This window comes from Periplaneta americana, chromosome 11 (assembly GCF_040183065.1).
Source record: "Periplaneta americana isolate PAMFEO1 chromosome 11, P.americana_PAMFEO1_priV1, whole genome shotgun sequence".
Classification (NCBI taxonomy): domain Eukaryota; kingdom Metazoa; phylum Arthropoda; class Insecta; order Blattodea; family Blattidae; genus Periplaneta; species Periplaneta americana.
In genome coordinates this window covers 118767127-118788554 of record NC_091127.1, presented here as the reverse complement: position 1 = coordinate 118788554, position 21428 = coordinate 118767127, and the positions used below count along the sequence as shown (strand labels likewise).

Here is a 21428-nt window from a genome sequence, read left to right as displayed (position 1 = left end):
AACAAAATAAGCTTTTAATAGAAGAAGAAGAAGAAGGATATTCTGCGGACCTCTGGAAAAAGAACTAAGGAAGAGACTAGTGAAGTGCTTTGTGTGGAGTGTGGCATTGTATGGGGAAGGAACATGGACATTACGACGAAATGAAGAGAAACGAATTGAAGCATTTGAAATGTGGATGTGGTAAAGAACGGTGCGTGTGAAGTGGACAGACAGAATAAGAAATAAAATTGTGTTTGAAAAAGTGAGAAAGAATGATGCTGAAACTGATTAGAAAGATAAAAAGTAACTGGTTGGGTCTCTGGTTGAAAAGAATAATAGACGACATTAGGATATGTGGATCATATGAGGAGACTAAGAGGAAGGCAGAAAATAGGAAAGATTGGAGATTGCTGGGTTTGCAATGAAAGACCTGCCCATGGACAGAACACTTATGTATGTGGGTATGTTCAGAATGCCTGGAATATCGTGTCTAAGAACAGTCGCTATTTGCAAAGACTAGTCGATTCCATGCCCACTCGACTGCAAGATGACCGAGATAAGAGGAAGATAGACTAAATATTGAATTGTGACTTTTTGTTTTGTTTTTTGAACGCTTAATTGTTTGAATGTTTTAAGGCCGACGCCAGTAAATTTGTTTTGTTTATGCCACGAAAGATATTTTTATTGAGAATAAAATCTTTTTTCTTTCCATTTGCAGCCACAATATCATAATGATAAAGTCATGGCATAATATATTAATGAACCTGATGTTAATTACTAAAATAATCGTAAAAGAGAAAGGAGCCATTATGCATAGTTTGTCTCTCTCAAAAACAGAACAAAAAAGAACATAAAAAGCACGAGGTTGTAGTCGAACGCAGGACCTCATGAATAAGAGGCCTGAACGCTACCATTACGCTATCGAATCACAGAGAGAATACTTCAATTATAACTGTAGATATCAGGCAACGTGGTCCAACAACATGTAACATCGCCTGTCTCCGAATTATAGCGAAGATACCCGAAGGGAACTTTGTTTCAGGAGAGCGGCCACTTTTTCTTTTGACAGCTGTATATCTTGCTTGTTCTGTTACACCATGATCCATTAGTAGTACCCTAGATCATATATGTAACAGATATGTCGGGGTTATAGGCTTTGAGGTTAATAACTTTTGTCAGGTTTACTACGCTGCCATCTAGTTGTTACATAAGGAGTCACGTCATAATACCAATTTGAATTGCATTAGCGACTGTGCTGCCATCTCGTGTTCGTTTACGGCGGACGGGTGGTGATCCTGGCGGTTGTTCTCTTCAAAGTGCTGCCGATTTTAACGTAGCGAGGAGTTATCTGTTACATATATGATCTAGGGTAGTACGACGAAACATGTACTTCTTGGTGCTTCTGCTCATTTCAGTGTCAATATCCATCGATTTTTAAATCAGAGGTTCCGTGACGGATAAGTAGAGATGGACCAATTCCTTCGCCTCTGCGCTCTTCGGATCTAAACACACTAGACCAGCCGTGGCGAGAACGTGACTCGCGAAACATTGTGGCTCGCAGTGATAGCTGTGCATTTCGCTTGCTTCTAACCTCCGCCAACCCCCATCCTCTCACTCACTGGAGTCAAACTCCGTTCCATTTGTATTTGTCTCTGATCTGCGAGTGGCATATGTCTCTCTCGAAACCATGTACGAAAGTTCCAAGTAGGATGGGAGGACGCATTTTTATGCTGTCAATATGATGAGAATATTAAATGTATGATTTGTTCACAAGTATTACGAGGAAAACGGTTGTATAACATAAAACGGTATTATATTACATGTTACTGATGAAACATTAAAAAGGTTAACTGTTATTGTTGTTGTTATCATCATCATCATCTCTGTACGTCGATTCTTTTTCAGCAGATGTACGAATAATGCGGTTAGCTCTTCAATTTGAACTCACTGATTTACTATGTGATGTCAAATGAAAGCTAGATGTAAGGGCTTAACAAATGTTGAACTTTCAAATCTTTGCCAAAAAATAAATATCCGAAGCTTCGTTCTTTCGCTTGCTCTGCTGAAGCCATGTTCGCTACAACTTACGTTTGTGAAAAATTATATTATTTTCAACAATTAAAATAGTAAAAACCAAATTTAGATCACGACTGACAGACAAATACCTTCGTGATCAACTACGACTGGCAGTAAGTGACATAATTCCTGATTTTGAAACTTTGTCTCAGAGACATTCTGAAGACAGTTAATTTTAGGTTGTGATACTGTTAATTTATTGTTCATTTCTTTCTTCGTTACACGTACTAAACATTAGTTTGCAGCCTTATACTGTATAAAATTATATTTAAGTGCTTGTCGTAAGGAAAATGAAAATCCGTTAATAAGTCAGACAGTTACTTCACTTCCCCTTCGGGTGTCCGCCTCTCTCCATAGGTGCTATGCACGTTGCAGGTTACACAGTGGCTTGGCGCACGATTACATTTTCGCCACCGCTGTGTTACACCATGATACGTTAGAAATACGACGAAACTCGTACTTCATGCATGATGGAGCTTCTGCTCATTTCAGTGTCAATATCCATCGATTTTTAAGTCGGAGGTTCCGTGACGGATAGGTAGATATGGGCCAATTCCTTCGCCTCTGCACTCTTCGGATCTGAACACGCTAGACTCTTATTCGTGGGGTCATTTAAAAGAGCTTATGTATGGAACCCGGTGCTAGATGAAGAGGGTCTTCGAGTTCGTATTTTGGAAGACGAGACAATAACTTACAACATTCTCCATGGATACATTAGTGCATCAGGGATTCAATAAAACGGCGGGTTGATCCATGTATCCGTGCTAACAGGAGCCTTTTTGAGCACTTCTTGTGAGACAGATTTCCATGTGGTATGCCATTCTCAGTCCCTACTCTGAAGACGTTTTACGTAATACGCTACCACACTTCCGATAAACATACTTACATTCTGTAGTCTTATTAATAATTGAATGGCTGCCTAGAATAACGTTGTAAGTCCGTTTTTGGCCAAACTGAGTTTTCGACTGAAAAATGTTGTATCGCACATCTTGCATCATGTGCTACCATCGTCTTGCTGATATTCACACTACTTCGAGAGTTGTAGTATTTTGATTGTGTTGCTGAGCTGAATAACGTTGTAACGCAAATAAAATAGCGGACAATCATACTTGTAGCGTGACACATGGTCTCATATAAACGTAAATAGAAAGAGAAAACGTAAGATTAATATCATGCAATAGAAGGACAATGTACGTAAGACACTAGTGGACCAGGGGAAAGAATATACTTCGAATAAAGTGACATTAAACCAGTTGTGAAACGACCTGAACTGGTGAGCAGAATAATGTTGTAAGTCAATATAGGCCCATAAAGTGCTAAAGGAGAATAGTTAAAAGTAATAAGATCATGATTACTCTGAATTCTACCATGGCCTGATAACAGAATAAAGAAAAAAGGATTCTTGTCTGTGTAATATTGATATTGTATGCCTAAACATATGATCTAAGTTGTGTAATTTGTTTCAAGTTCTTATGATATAAATTTGTCTATTATTATTATTATTATTATTATTATTATTATTATTATTATTATTATTATTATTATTATTTAATATACTCAAATATAACAACCATAAAGAATCTACTAAGAAATATGGACAGTATTTAAGTTTCTTTACTTTACAACGTTGTTCTTCTGGATTGACATACAATGTTTTTCTACTGTAAATGTTCAAAAAGTTGTGTTATTTGGAAGATGAAGGCACTACATATACAGGGTGTATCTAAATTGGTGTCAAATATTTCGGGGACGTGTTCCTAACATAAAAACAATTAAAAAAGTTAATAAGAACATGGGTCTGAAAACCATTCGTTAGGGAGTTATTAAAGGACTTGTCCCTTCATTAACCGCTGATTGTTTGATGATTTTTTGTTTGTTTGTATTTGTAGAGCCAAGAAATAAGAAGAAAATGTATTCTGTGAGTGAACAGAACGAAATGTTTTGCATCATTTAATTGATGATGTGCTTCTGGATGTCATCCAACGAATGTGTTTTAACATGATGCTGCTCCAGCTCATTTCAGTCTGATAGTTCGTAATTTTTTAATGATCGATTTCCCCAAAGATGTATTGGTCGAAGGGGATTCATTGCATGGCCTGCTCGATCGCCTGATTTGAATCCAACGGATTTCTTCGTCTGGTTTATGCGACTCCTGTACTTAATGTTGATATTCTGAGAGCGTATGCAAACTGGATTTCACGAAATACGAAACACTCCAGGAATTTTCAACAAAGTACGCAAGAGCATGTAACACAGGTTTAGAGGAAGCCACTTCGAGCAATTTTTGTAACATTAAATTTTGTCTTGTAACTCTGAAATAAATTATTTTGAGACCAATGTTCATAGGAACTTTTTGTAATGTTTTGGTGTTAGGACTACGTCCCCGAAATATTTGACACCAATTTAGATACACTCTGTATATAAATGGTATGAATATTTACTGAAGTATTAATACAGACTTAACACTGTTATAGCTTGTAATATTTAACAATGTTAGTATAGAATAAACATAGGCCTATTTTTAATTTTCTGACGAACTGTAAAAACTGACTTACAACGTTATTCTAGGCAGCATTCAATTCCAAACAAATTTACTATAATTAACAATTGTACAGGCTATGATTTCGAAATTTTCTTCATTAAATTAAATTCTGATACACAGGATAGCAACGAAAAATATTTTCCAGATGTTATAGTGATAATATCGTGTTGTTTAAGAGCCATGGTTGTGATTAATGTATTCACATTACGTGTTTATTCTTTTATTTGGGCCTATTTAGCTCATAACTTATTTGGAAAATTTAGATTTCACTACAAGATTCACAAATTCGAAAGAAAATCTAAAAGACTCACTTGCACAGAACAGGAACGTCGTAGCCACCCCTAACATAAGACTCGACTAAGGATACTGCCATGGTGATCTCCCAACCCTTGCCGACACTGTTGAAAGCCGCTTTTAGTTCCTGCACTAAGTACACGAAGTTATTCTTGTCCTCAGGGACACCACCAGTGTCCGCCGATCCGGGGTATTCCCAATCCAGATCGATGCCGTCGAACCCATACTTGTTCACAAAATCTGAAATATTCGGTTCATTACAGAATGACAAAGAGAATTTTATTCCTCGTGTGACAGGAAATTGGAATTCATTCTTGAATACACTCTTTTGACACATATTCACTGTTATTTGAATAAGTAGGTTAAATAACGACTTCACTGTGTTAACATTATATTTATGATTCAGAGGATGGTGCAAATAACATCAAAATAGTCAATTAGATAACATAACATCAAAAATGTACAATGGTAACACAGTGAAGTCGTTATTTACTTATTTGAATAACTTCACAGTACATAAGGAAATTACAGTTTACAGAAGCCTACGTTTCCTTCTAAATTTATTAAATTTGTAGTAGTATCTTCAAAGGAAACACACATTAATGAAGTAGCAGTTATTGTGAGTGTGAGAGTCATTTTATCTAAGTAAAATTCTGATGAAAAGTGATCTTGTTTTTGTCCGGGATGTAAATCGTATGCAAACATACATGCATACTGTACGTACGTAAGTATATTAATACATACATACATTAGTAAATTTAAAGAAAATAGGTTAAATTGTTAAATAGTATATCTCTAAACATAGTGTTCAAAAGGATTAACAATAGTATTGATTTATTATTATTATTATTTTAAATTTGTAAATATAAAAACAGAACAGGCTCTAAAATTGTGTTGTACAATGTATTTTATGCTCGACCATGCCGAAATGTAGTAATTATACACCTGGTAGCAGTCCTTTAATGCATATCATTAAAGTACACCTATTCATTACATTTCAGGTTTTCGATTATTCTCGGATATGCAATCGAAAGTCAGCTAGCAAAACGTCACGCAGGCTGGAAATCCAATACTGTCGCAGAAGTTTATGTTCTGTTACTATAATAATTAGCGTTAAATAATATTCAAATAAATTCAATTTGTCATCTCGTTTTTCAATGTCGAATTCAATTTCAAGGTTATATCAAGTTTAACGTTTATCTTACTAGATTATATCAAGGTCGTCGCATTCGTTGCCCGGAAAAAATCAATACTTTCACGTCTGCGCACATCTTACAATTTACGAGATTGCACAAGGTCAGTTCGCTCCCCAGTCACATAACCATAACATGAATACTTTCAAATTTCAAATTAGAAATATGGTCGAGCATAAAAAGTCCTATGAAACTTGCCTATAATGGTAATTAAGACTCTCGTCTGAAAATTATGAAACGAGCGCAAGCGAGTTTCATAAACATCCTCGTGTCTTAATTACTATCATTATAGGCTCGTTGCATAATGTACTATAAAAGATTCAACAGTAGCATAAATGTTGACACGTTGTAAGTAGTAGATTTCAGAAAAATAGGTTAATTCGTTAAATAGTACACTTCTAAACATAGTTTTTAAAAGGATTAACAATAGTATTGATTTTTTTAAATTGGCAAATAGAAAAACAGAATAGGCTCTAAAATAGTGTTGTACAATGTATTTAAAAGGTTCAACAGTAGCATTGATGTTAACACGTTTTAAATAGTAAATTTAGGGAAAGTAGAATAGGCTAGCAATAATGTGTATACATTGTATTCGGAAGAGTTAGCAATATTGTATTGTGTAAACTATTAGCATGTAGTATTGCATTTTTGTAATGGAGCATGCTTGTAAAGAAGGATTAAAAATACATACATGCATACATACATACATACATACATACATACATACATACATACATACATACATACATAGATACAATGGGCATAACGATTTAGATAGAAATTAATCTTCATTGTTCGATGCATAAGTTACTTTTAACACTTAAATCACTGATTAACTTTATAACTTCTTTTCTGTGTTATCATTACAAAATCCGTATTTGCTGTTAAGTATGGCTCCGTTCGATACAATTGAGATCGGATGAGTGTACTCTGACTGGGTGTTGATACGACACGAGTAGCGTCCGAGGGAATGCTCGATCATTTCAGATTATTATTCTTATCCTGCCAACTCCGCTTAAAGAAAACGTGTGATAAAGAAATGAAATTATTGCAGTCTAAAGAAATACGCTACTCCTTCCGTTGAATCTTCTGCAGTGGTACAAGCACAGAACCTAAATACGTCTTGTGTTAACTCACCAATGACGCTGTTGATGAAGGTTTCTCGACGTGCCTGAGTTGATACCAGAGACGAGAATCCACGCTCACCGCCTCCCCCGATGGCTATCAGGGTTTTCAGATTCGGAAACCTCTGCTTCAGGGCCGTGAATGAGGAGTAGGCAGGCTCGTCGATCTGAAACAATTTAGACTTATTTTTCGAGCCAAGAAATACTGATACTACTGCTACTACTATTACAGCTGCTACCAATTAATACTGGTACTACTTGTGATAGGCTAAGTATCGACTTACTCTAAGGAAATTATTATTAATATTAAGGGTATGCAGCGAACCTTAGTGTAGTCAGCCGGTGTGGGTTTGGGAATACGTCTAGTTTGAGGGTTAGCGCAATAGATCGTAACAGGTCGCAGTACTGGGCCATACTGCCCCCTCTCGTAAATTATTCTTACTTGGAATTCAGTATAGATTAGAGATGAACAACAATCGAGAAAGCAAGACTAAAAGCGCCCGCAAAGCCGAAAACCCGCACCACATTATTGTATTACGTCGCGTCGTTGACGTAAAGACTGCTTGTGAGTGTTTCGAGACATCGAGATTGATCACTCCCGAAGTCCCGAACGTCAAGCAGCCTTGAATCGCCACAGTTGTTTATACCTGACTGAACTTTTATCTACTTTGGCAACTGTTATATATGTATAAACAATCAACTAGCCTATTTGAAACATCATCTCTACCTTTCAGTGTATAATAACCCGTTCCCCAGTCTTACTAGGCCGTTATTAAAAGGCTAGGAATTTTCTTTTCATATGTTTGAGATCAAGTGTGCAATCTCAAGTAAAAAGATATTAACGTTATTAGGAATTATTCAGCAATTATGAAAACATGTATCTTTTGTGTGGAAGCCGCTAATTGGAAATCGAATAGGCTGAAAGAGCTGGAACGAGAAATAAACAGATTAGGTCTAAATTGGCTAAGGAGAGAACTAGGGTCTATAAACATAAAAACTATTGGAAGAATAGTAAAAGAGAGGGCAAACGAAATTTCGAGACAAGATATTTTTAGTAATATTAAAGACCTAGGATCACTAAAATACTATAGAGAAGTTAAACAGTTTTGGAAACAGGAAGAATATATTAGACTAAATTCAAGGGAAGAAAGAACAGGAATGGCATGGTGGAGATTAGGTATCTGGAGGCTCAAGAATAAGAGAGGGAACGTAGAGAAGGATAAATGTCCTTTGTGTGGATTAGCGGAAGACGCAATGCATATTGCGCTAAAGTGTCAGGCAACGAGTGATTTGAGAAACAGTTGGGTGGAAAAAAATATCTACAAATAAACGCTTACGCTACAGTAGCTTATAAAAAAAATGAATGGTCCCCTAAACGCCAGAAATCTGGGAAAATTTCTTTTTAGAGTTAAAATTAGATGGGAAGAGAAAGTCAAAGCTCTAACGGATATGGAATTATAAACGTTGAGTAGTCGGATACGATAGGAAACTACGAAAAGTAGTCAATGAAGTTAACAGAATCATTTTTAAGAGATTGAGTATAGAAATGAAAAAGCTAAAGTAAGAGTTTTAAATACAAGAGCTATACTTATTAGTAGTTTATTATTATTATTATTATTATTATTATTATTATTATTATTATATAAATGAAAAAGCTAAAGTAAGAGTTTTAAATACAAGAGCTATACTTATTAGTAGTTTATTATTATTATTATTATTATTATTATTATTCTTATTATTATTATTATTATTATTATTATTATTATTATTATATAAATGAAAAAGCTAAAGTAAGAGTTTTAAATACAAGAGCTATACTTATTAGTTTATTATTATTATTATTATTATTATTATTATTATTATTATTATTATTATTATTATTATTAGGGTGTGCAGAGGATACTTATAGGTTCAATATGTAGTAGTTCTTGCAATGTTTGTATAGAGAGTGATGGCGGATTAAGAACTGGAACACATCTAATCCGCCATGACGTGAAAAAAGATTGATGAAATAAATAAAATAAATATGAACGTTATGTTTTATGTTTCTTAGAAATGCAAATTTATTTGAGAATTGTTTTTTTTTTCTATTTGTATAACCGTAGGTAATATCATATAATAGAACCAGAACATTTTGATAATTAAGATACTGTTCTGTTTTGTCTTTTTGTCTCATTTAAACATTTATAATGTTATTTATTTCAATTATGTATGTTATTCAAAGTTACGAAATTTTTCCACGCTGATCAAATGCTATTTTGAGAATGATGAGCGAGACTCGAAGCGCACGAGAATGACGAGACGAGACGAGATTCGAAAGACAAGTGCAACGAACACAACGAGCGAGAGCGGCAGTTAGTTTTGTTCATCTCTAGTATAGTGAGGATCACGTAAGAGTAGTTCCTAAAAGGCTAATTTCGCCGTCTCTTCAGTGTTGCCAACTAATACCAGATATCACCAAAGAGGGCAAAATCACAATGCTACGTACTGAAATAATAATAATAATAATAATAATAATAATAATAATAATAATAATACTATAGTGTTAGCAATAACAATGTCTTGCTTATTTACCACATCTCATCTTTATGTTGCAAGGTTTCCTAAATGGTTCAATAATTTATTTATGAAATATTATATTTTCCTCCTGGACTTCTCGCATATTATGTTGGTAATTAGGATTAGTATGATCTAATAATACAATTTATTTTGTCAAGCAACATGAAATTTATTGCTTTCACTAAAGAGTTTTACGATTCATGACACCTAACCTAAAAATGCATTTACTTACTTGTATTTTCATCAGTTTGCTTTACTGCAAACTGAAATCATTGCTGCCAACATAACAGTTATAAAATAACTGTCAGTTGTAGTATTTGTCAGTACCCGAAATTCGAAAAGAAGTTGGTAAAAGAAAATTCAGCCTAAGAGCTAGAAAATCACTATAATCCACTAGCATGTTTGGTAATAGTGGAAAAATGGTTAGGTTTCACCCTTACGGTATTAAGTAAGCTGATCCGAACTATTTAGATGTTCGGCCAACAGTACGCCCATGTGAAAAAAATTTATAGTGTAAGGATTGTAAGGCATGATTGCTGCAACGTCTTACCCCTTCATCGTTGATCTTTATCTGCCAAGTATTAGTGTTGATGCCGGCGAAGGAATACATAGCATGGGTGCAAAGGTCACCAGGAATGTTCTCGATCGCAAACTGGCCCACATCATTACGGTACAGAGCCCATTTGTTGAAGTAGCAACCCACTCTACCACCATTCACTTCTGAAAAGAAAACGTCTGAATCAGTATTGCATCGAGTTATGAACTGTATAAAATACAATTAATATTGATACACTCGAATCAAAACTTTTTCAAGGTTACGGTTTCGTACTCTAAAATAATTAAATAATTTCCTGAAACGAAAATATTTGATGAAACAACATTCTCTTCTGTCTGCAAAAGGTACATGTTCATACATCTTGATTACACAACTTTTAACACTGTATCACTTCGGAAAACGTATTATGTGTCTCTCAAGTGTTAAATTTTGTTACCTTGTTAACATGTTTATTCCTGCTATTGGCCATCTTCAGAACGCTGTTGCTGGTCTTGGCGCATTTTGTTTTGTTTCCTGTGTGGGTGTGTTTGTGTAGTGTAATGTGGAGTCAAAGAGTGTGTGTGTTCTGAAATTGAGTTGTGTGTTGAGAATTTCATTTGGATGTGTTTTTGTGTGTCTGTATATTTCATATTGTTCTAGTGTGTTAGTTTCTGGCTTTTTGGTTGGATGTGTAGAATTTCCATATCTGTGTTGATGTCTCTGTAGGAGTGGTTAGCATTTGTGATGTGTTCTGCATATGTGGAAGTGTTTTGTAATTTTGTTATGGCTGTGATGTGTTCTTTGTAACATGTTTGAAATGATCTGCCTGTCTGTCCTATGTAGAAGTTGTTGCAGGTGTTACATGTGAGTTTGTATACACCTGTGTGGTTGTATTTGTTTGTTTGTGTGTTGAGATGTTTTTGTAGAGTATTATTTATTCTGTATGCGATGTTGTAATTTAATTTCTTGAATGAGGTTGCAATCTTGTGTGTGTTTTTGTTTTCGTATGTTAGTGTGATGTATTTTTTGTGTTCTTGTGTTTGTGTTGTATTTTTATGCTTTTTGTGATTATGTTTTTTTCTTTTGTATCATGTTGTCTATTATCTTGGGGTTGCATCCGTTTTATTGTGCTATATATTTTATTGTGTTTAGCTCTTATTTGTAATCATGTTGGTTCATTGGTATGTTGAGTAGTCTGTGTACCATTGTTCGGACATATTACCTAATTGATTGTAATAATTGTCTATTTGTGTACTCACTTGCACTTAACAAAACAGCTGACAGGAAAACAACTCCGTACACAAGTGCTTGCAACTCCTTCATTTCAATGGATTGCCTGAAATTATGGATGATAAGAAACATACTGTAAAATAGAGTTCCTTCATGAAAGTGCCACTTATCCTCTAGTGAATTTTTGTAAGGAAAAATACAAGGTATGCATATCAGGAGAGTGCCGTGTCTCATTTTGCTACTTAATTTCAAATTTAAAACCATACTGTTAGAAAAAGGAAATACATACATACATACATACCCCATACATACATACATACATACATACATACATACATACATACATACATACATACATACATACATACATACATACATACATACATACATACATACATACATTTCTGCCCATGGGCAGGTCTTTCACTGCAAACCCAGCAATCTCCAGTCTTTCCTATTTTCTGCTTTCCTCTTAGTCTCCGCATATGATCCATATATCTTAATGTCGTCTGTCATCTGATATCTTCTTCTGCCCCGAACTCTTCTCCTGTTCACATTCCATAAAGACTACATATCTTGTTACACTACAATAACTTATATTGTGATAAAATTGTGGTAAGTGCTTCGCCTCGTTTTTTCAAACTGTTTCCTCGATTCTGTTAAGCATTTACGCATGTTTATCGCACATTATTTTTATTTTATGACAAATACCAGAGTTAGGATTAGCCATCAGAGAACCAGTCGTAAGGACATGTGATTTATGATCGCAATTTTTGTATCTGTTTCCCTTCCTCTATAATAACTAATCCCTCTTAAGGGAAGGGGAACGAGTTGGGACTCCCTTCACACTATTGTGCTATCCGGGATGGAATGCTGTCCATGCCCTAAGGGCATTCTGCTCTACAGTTCCTCCGAACTCTCCAACAGAATCTCTTTATTTTTCCACGTAGCCGTCACCGCGGTCCCTCAACCCCTGTCCCAATAGGAGCCATAAACTCAGGGGAGAGTCCGCGATACATAGCACTACCTCCAGCAACTAATGACCACATACCACGGGGTCCAACTTCAGTGGTGGCCCGTAGCCGATTCTGCAAATTTAACCAATACTTTTTCACTGAATTTTATCTTTCCTATAAAATGTGGGAGGAGATAAGATTCACAAAAGTTCAAATTTGTTCTGTCATGAGGAAGCTTGTTCACCTGTCTTTTTAAACTAAAGGCGAAGTAATGTGTTTTTCTCTAAAAATCGAATTCGCATTTAGTTGCTTAGTTTAAAGATGAAGTCAGACTTTTTCAGTTATTTTGACAATATTTTAAGCAAATTTAATGATTTGAATCTGCAATATTAAGGCTTTGACAGTAGTATTTTTATAAAGTAGATGAGAAAGTGAAAGTATAAGGTATTTCTGTTTTTTTATTAATTTGTTAATGACGAATAAGTTTTTGCAACTGTTTCTATTATTACTGAACAAAATGAAGATAGCGTTATTGATGGCGTTTTGGAAATATCTGCAGTGCTTGGGAAAAGGGCATAAGTCAGCTTCCACAAACATTTTTTAATAACTTATTGACAAATTACGGAACATCTTCTCGCTTGGGAAAAGAGACATACGTATTTCTCCCATTAGAATAATTCATACAGAAGAAAATCAAAACGACATAAACCAGTGTGAAGACAGTTTTTTTCCTTATAATGTAAAATTAATATTTTTGACTTGTGCCCCTTTTCCCGAGCACTACAGATATCCGAATGCTACTTGAAAAACCTCGAGATAAAAATTGATCAAATATGTTCTAGAAACTGAGAGAGAAGGCGATACCTAGCGTTTGATTATAAATTCTACTTATGCCACTACCATCAATTTCTCTGATTATGCCTCAAAATTAAAAAGAAAACATATTGGAAATACCCGTTAACGATTTGAAGATTCATCCCGAATTGAAAAGTGCTGGAATGACATATACTGTATGGTAAATTATCTCATTAACAGAACAGAACCAAGTTAATTAGAAATTAATATATCTATTTATTATAATTTTGTTTTGTTAAAATATATTTTGCTTTTATTAATTTCATACGATAGGTAATCTTGCACTTTGTACTTTTTAGTTTATTTTTCACCGTTTTATGGCATTATTTTCGGGTGTAACACATTTAATTTATTTCAGAAGCAGATTATGAATTGTATAAACTTTAACGCTTAAATTGGCGAAACTTCATTTCTTACACTAGTTTATTAAACCGTGTCGGACTGTAAAGAAAACAGCTATCACAATGTCTATATTTTATATGTTGTACAATATTATAGTATTGTGAAATTTTAATTTTCCTACCAATTTTCTTTCTATCTATATACTAATAATAAATCTGTAGCCGAATTTTTTCTAGTAATTTTCGATTTTCCAAAAATAATTGGTCCTAACATATATAATTAACCACCCTTAAACCGAAAATCGCTTTTTTGAAATTTTTGTTTGTATGTCTGTCTGTCTGCATGTTTGTTACCTTTTCACGTGATAATGGCTGAACCGATTTCGATGAAAATTGGAATATAAATTAAGTTCGTTGTAACTTAGATTTTAGGCTACATGACATTCAAAATACGTTATTTAAAAGGGGGGTTATAAGGGGGTCTAAATTAAATCGAAATATCTCGCTTATTATTGATTTTTATGAAAAATGTTACACAACAAAAGTTTCTTTAAAAATCATTTCCGATAAGTTTTACTCTTTGAAAAATTTTGATAGGACTGATATTTAATGAGATAAATGAGTTTCAAAATTAAAATAACTGCCATCTAAAACGGTGTAATGAAATAAACAAATGAATTCGTCTATAAGGGGCCTTGGTCAACAACAATCGAAAGCTATGAATCATAGCCTACAGCGAATGTTTCTGTGTTTGTATGAAGTAATATCGGAAGCTAAATTAACCGATTTGTGTAATTAATTATTATTTCACCATTGGAAAGAGTAGTTTCTCTAGATGGACATAATGCTATAATGTTATTACAGTAACTTCGGAGTGAATTGAGGACAGGTAAGATTAAAATAGCTTCTTATGCACAAACAACTTGATAGGCTATTCTGTGTATTCGTTTCCTGTATTTCTTAAAATAATGTTTATCTCAGAGAATTAACGAACAACAAGAGTGTATTGATTTAGTATGCAGTAATAATATGTTAGCTTAGCATTCCATTATTTTATAATCCGAATTTTAACTATGCTCAATTGAATCGTGTTAAAATACATAAAATACATATGCATTAAATGCAGTGTAAAAAAATTGGGTAATGAACCAAGCAGATTATGTTGCGCTGTTGTAAAATAGAATTTGTTCCTCCTGAGATTCATGAGCCCCCATAACAAATTAAAAACTTACTTATCGGTGTACATCCATTATCAACACATTTTTATATAATATAATATAATATAATATAATATAATATAATATAATATAATATAATATAATATAATATAATATAATATAATATAATATAATATAAGTTATTTAAGTTATTTGAAGAGTTCAGAACCATAGTGGCCCAAGCGCCATTTACTGAATACGTAGAAAACAAGGGTTAAAATTAAGTTATTACCATAATTCAATGGAAGCATGTAGCAAGTGAAATAAAGTATACACATTAAATCTAAATGATATGTCAGTCTTCATTAAAGTATGGTTGCATGTAATAAAAATTAAGAAACATGTTAAAGGAATTGTCATTGCACCAAATGAGTGGTCTCTGGACCAAAATGATCGCATTTTAATTATTTAAATACAATTTAAATTAAGTAACATATTAAACGATTTACCCTTCTATCAAACACGAATGTTCCCTGGATCAAATGTCCTATTTTAATTATATAATTACTTTATATTTATTTCTAACGGGTGCAGCGGAGCGCACGGGTACGGCTAGTTGTTCTAATAAAATTACAGCATGTAGCCTATTAACCTGTTGTATCCTATAGGATACTTTGTGAATTTAAGGGTTAATTAAGCACAGACAGCATTGGAGAGAGATTTCATTTGAGAGTAGCCTATACACTATGATAAGGTTAGGTATTACTGACACGAATGCTATCCACATAATTGTCGTTCGACGCTAAGTAAGCGCCTTTTTTGATAATAAGGACCTGATCTGCACATAAAAAATGTAGTTTACAATCTACTATAGTTTCGGGCTAACCTTCTTAAGAGCCCATGTTTAGGCTTTTATATCTATTGTAATTCAAATATTCTATATATTTTTAAATGGTTTACCTTGGACCAATTCCTACAATATTTATCACAAATTCACGGCTTTCCTTACCTTCACTACTCAGCGTCGGCAAGCAGAACTCTTGCTATATATAGATAAAAAAACATGTGTTTTACCTTAAGTTACAGTGCATGTTCTTCCCCCACCTCAACATACCTTGTTGACAATGTACACTCACAAAATATTAGTGACAGTTGCGTATATTAACAGTATCTGTTTAGAAGGCTAACAAGTGCAAATGTGTTGAATTTATGCCCTGTTTTTCTGATGTCATTGTGAATTTAATAATTCTGAAATTTTATTTCCCGTCTTAGAATAATCAAACATACTATTTGTATTCTATTTCATCTCCAAAACTTATCCGTTACCAATACTATCTAAATTATTTGAGAAGCTCTTTTTAAAGGCGTTATCTCCAATAAAATTCTTACTGACACCAATATTATACCTGACCATCAGTTCGGATTCCGAAGAGGACACTCTACAATAGAACAAATTCATAGAGTCGTCAATAAAATTGAAGCTGCCATAGAAACAAAAAAATATATTGTTCTGCTGTATTTTTAGATATTCAACAAGCCTTCGATAAAGTCTGGTATCTTGGTTTACTTTACAAACTGAAAGTCATACTTCCGTAACCCTATTGTTTATTATTTCTCTCGTACTTAGCTTCGAGAATTTCTCAAGTAAAGTTCGGAGAACATTTCTCCTCATTCTATGATATAAATTCAGGTGTTCAGTCTTAGGCCCTATACTTTTATATAATTTATACAGCTGATTTTCCAATTTCTAATAAAATATTGGTGGCTACTTTCGCTGATGACACTGCTTGCTTCACATGAATATCCAACAACAGCATCTGAAAACCTGCAGAATGAATTGAAAGAAACAGAAGACTAGCTAACTAAATGGAGAATACAAGCGAGTGAAAACAAATCAGTTCATGTTTCTTTCGGAAACAGAACTGAAAACTGTCCTCCTGTAACACTTTACAACAAAGAACTTTCTAAAGCAGACGATGTTAAATATTTAGGTATGCATTTAGGTCGCCGATTAACATGGCGTAAACATATTGAGTCATGGATAATTTCGAAGGAAAAATTGTTCCGGGGCTGGGTATCGAACCCGGGACCTTTGGTTAAACGTACCAACGCTCTACCAACTGAGCTACCCGGGAACTCTACCCGACACCGATCCAATTTTTCCTCTATATCCACAGACCTCAAAGTGGGCTGACAAGAGGGATTCTACTGTACCTTGTATTAACATGTAAAATGCCCTAAATATATTAACACAGTGATCAACCAAGTGGAGATTAAAAATTAGCGGCGAAAAATCTCAATTGATGGTTATTACCAAACGTTTTTCCAGAGTTATACATTAACTGAATATTCAAAATCAGATAATATCTTTCACAACATCAGTTAAATATCATTTGTCATATGGGTATCACAATCAAAACCTAAGAGACAAGGCATTTCAAAGATAAATGGCTCTCTATCCACTTCTCAAAAGTCTGACTTGAAGAAAAGCAAAACTTCTCTTATATACACCAGTCATTCACTACTGCTGTGAGATATGGGGTTAAACTCATTCCCATCGCCTCAAGAGCCTAGAAGGAATTCAAAGAGCTGTCTGCAGAACAACATAATGTGGCCATTACTCCACAACGGTGGACTCATTGTGGCTTACTGAATTCTTATTATCTTGAACCACACGTGGAATACTGAACCTTTTTTCTGTTATAATTCATGGAGAAGCTTTTCTTTTTATTGAGTGACAGAGCCTAGATTTTGCTTGCTGTTATTCTCCCAGATTCTGCGAGCGGATCATAGATATTGCTAATGCAGACGGAGAATTGTTGGGATGTCACAAGGGAACCGGATTATCCGAAGAAAATGTCTGTTGCCTGAATCACGGGCTTGCTGAACACAAGTAATAAATTCAGGACAGAGCGGGATTTGAACTGGCACCGTGGCGGATGGATGAGCATGAAGAGTAGATAATTTGACGACAAGGGCCTTTTGTGACATGTCTGACTACATAACTAATTGGCACAATATTTGTACAGTAGCTCGTCAGTTTGGATATGCACAATAAATTAAAGTTAGTTAAAAACAGATGTTCTATAGAGATAACGCAAGTACACGTGTAGTTATTATTCGTTGCTCACTATATGAACCATAATAAAGATATTACCATGCTGAAGAAAGTACGAGTACTTTTAAGGTTTTTACGAAAGTTTACGTTGTTACCTTTCCTATCACTGAAAAAATTGTTATTCGGATGTCAACTGTCTGCCTGACCGTTTGTGTATAGTCTTTCCTCCTAAAGTCTTCGAGTTTGGTCATACTCGTATCCATGAGTGAATTCAGCAGAAGAACATGTATATAAAAATGTATATATAAAATAATAATAATAATAATAATATTAATAATAATAATAATAATAATAATCTTCACCCGTGTAAAAGGATAGGCCTACCGCTATTATAGACCACAGAGTCCCACAGGATAGTGGGGGGTTAGAGTTCCATTTTTTCTCTACAATCTGTATTAATATCTGTCAGTCCTACGTTCTTTCCACCTTCAGCACTAAGGAAATACCTCTGGCACTCATTTCTGTTAGAGACTGAGTAAACCCTAGACAAGCGGTCATCAGAACACTGCGCTTTCGGGCTAGCTTCTCTAAAGCTGCGGTTTGTTTACGGCGATCATCACCGGACGCACATCGCTGGCGATTGTCGCCTGGAGCTGTTAGCAATTAAAATGAATGTGCATGGTTTCTTCAGAGCGATGATCGCCAACGTAGATCGTTGGACGCGACGCAGATCGCTGGAGGTTGCTTCTGAAGCAAATTCAGGTCGCACATCGCCGCATACATGTTCAATAATCGATATTTAGAGAAGGTCATGTAAATATATTGAATCGAGTTATGGCAGCAAAACAAATGAGAATTGACAGCGATGTACGGCGCTGATAAAGAAACCACTTCCTGAAGGTCATCGCTAGAGTTTATAATCGCCGGCGATGTGCATCCGTCGATGATCGCCGTAAATAAACCGTAGCTTTACCCGCAGGTCTCTTACAGCACCAGCGTGCATTCGTGGCTGCTGGCGGGTATGCTTCCTCCTGCACATGGCTGCATGTCGCCATGCACTGCTTACCCGTAACCCATTCCAGCGAGTGCTGACGATCACTGCCCTTGACTCATAGTGCCACCTGAAGGATTATATCAATAGAGAAAATCCATGATTACATCGGGAATCAAACCCATGATATTCCGGTTTGTAGCATAAATGTCTTATCGTGACGCTATCGCGTGCCATCTTCACTCTTGTAACAATAAAATTTGAAATTATTTGAAATTCTTGTACGTTACTAGAATTGCACAAAAAAGCGGTGATTTTCTCAAAATCCTCTCAAATTGTCTAATCTTTTTACACATTAAATAATTACAAATGATAAAATAAGGTCGAACATTTCAATTTCACTTTATTCGGTGTAATTATAAACTGATTCACCCTCAGAAGCCTTTTGGTTTCCGCATTAGGCATGAATAATCTTGTTGTTGAAGTCTCTTTTTTAGGGAAAAGAATGATAGTGTCGTATTTAATTGAGGTTTGGATTGAGTGTTTCATTTTACTGTTTGTAACTTCCCTTTTTGTCCCCTTTTCTTCTGAAGGATGAAGGTATATTCAACCTTCGGAACATCATGTATTGCGTATTCCAGGGCTGGGCAGCAAGAGCAGATTCTACTCTCTCACGGGGAGCCATATGATTTCTCTTTATCCTCTTTCTTTCCCGCCGAACACCGCGCAGCGTTGATGCAGTGACGGATGAATATTAAGCGTTCCCGTTTAGAGTCTGGATCCGCTCTCGACGCCCACCCCTGGCGTATTCTATTAAATAGTAATAAATATAGGCCTATGTTTAGATATACTGTAGAGGTTCTTCCTCGCTGCACTGCATTTAAGTTTATAGAATAAAGTACAAAAAGAGTAACTGACGAATGCAAATGGCAGTATGCAAGATCAACAGGAACATCAGTAGTTCGTAAGACACTGAAGATGACGCAGAACCGGCGTCGAAACGGGCCGTCTGTCTAAGGTACATAACCTTTTTTAAAAATTTGAACACTTTTAACGTGTCGTTAAACAAAATGTTAAATGTTATGTTTTATATAACGACGCTCGCAACTGCAGAGGTTATATGAGCGTCGCCGGATGTGCCGGAATTTTGTCCCGCAGGAGTTCTTTTACATGGCAGTAAATCTACTGAAATGAGCCTGTCGCATTTAAGCACACTTAAATACCATCGACCTGGCCCGGCATCGGACCCGCAACCTTGAGCATAGAAGGCCAGCGCTATACCAACTCGCCAACCAGGTCTACTCGTTAAACAATTTTAAGTTTTTTAAACAAAGTGTTAACGTGAACCACAATCAACGAAAAGAGTATGATGCTAATAGCGTCGACTCCTTATGAATTCTGTCTAAAAAATTGTGAAGATATGTCGTCCATATATTTTCAGTTTGACAGTGGTCCTTACTATTGTGATGTCCTTTGGTTAAGCGAGAAAAAGTTCTCTCCACGTTCTTTGAATTGCGTGACCAGAGCCAAGTTGGAAGTTCGCTTTGCCTGGTAATATATCCAGGGTACGAATATTTGTGGCGCAAATAATTTTTATATTTGGCACTAAGCACGTATGTGAGCAATTTTCCTTACTTATGAACCTTACAAAACCAAGACTAATATCAAAATTATCAGATGATAATATGCGTGCTATGCTACGTCATGCAGCAGGCAACATAATTTTGCCGGACATAAGAAGGTTGGTGTTGGCTAAAACAAGAAAAAACACGTCTGTATTAGACGAGAAGTCAGGAATTTAATTTGTTTCTAGAAATGTGCTGTTCATATAATAAGTACGTTATTAAGTATGTAACAGTTACATAGCAATTAATTAGGTACTCCTCATTATCTAAAACCTCTAAGATAAAGAAAATATACTATGTTTGTTATTTGTTGTAGACCTATTATTTCATTTTTCCGTAAGCACAATGCCCTGTAATATCTTTCACTTTTGTATTGGTAAGTTTAAAACAGGAAAACAGTGTTTTTTACTAGTTTTCTATTTAAAAAAAAATATTAGGTTATTTTACGACGCTTTATCAACATCTTAGGTTATTTAGCTTCTGAATGAGATGAAGGTGATAATGCCGGTGAAATGAGTCCGGAGTCCAACACCGAAAGTTACCCAGCATTTGCTCATATTGGGTTGAGGGAAAACCCCGGAAAAGACCTCAACGAGGATCGGGAATCGAACCCGGGCCACCTGGTATAAAAATTAATTATATTCTAGCTATTATCTGCAAGTATATAAGTTAAGCAGAAGCTATGTTTATTATTTATTGTAGCCTACTATTTTATAATTCATTGCATTTATTAGGGAGGTACACTCTACAAACCATGTTCTAATTTCTTGTTGTCTTGTATGGATGTAACACGCTACCTATTATTTAAAAACAGTTTAATTCATCTTGCAGTGATAGAGTTCACTTTGCTCACCCCCACCCCTTGTTATTCACTGCTTTGCCTGCAGAAAAGATTCATTGCAACCAGTGAGCG

General features: G+C 35.1%; 1 protein-coding gene across 1 annotated transcript in view; it reads right to left on the bottom strand.

Annotated features, from left to right (window-relative positions):
• The window catches only part of LOC138709283 (endochitinase-like), a 38038-nt gene extending 22183 nt beyond the window's left edge, over nt 1-15855 (bottom strand). Inside the window, exons 1-5 of the mRNA XM_069839938.1 lie at nt 15802-15855; nt 11562-11638; nt 10318-10487; nt 7222-7375; nt 4909-5131 (exon numbers count right to left, since the gene is read on the bottom strand). Coding sequence (XP_069696039.1) covers nt 4909-5131; nt 7222-7375; nt 10318-10487; nt 11562-11625 — 611 coding nt within the window. The 5' untranslated portion in view covers nt 11626-11638; nt 15802-15855. The remainder of the gene's footprint in view (nt 1-4908; nt 5132-7221; nt 7376-10317; nt 10488-11561; nt 11639-15801) is intronic.
• Nucleotides 15856-21428: the final 5573 nt, after the last annotated feature.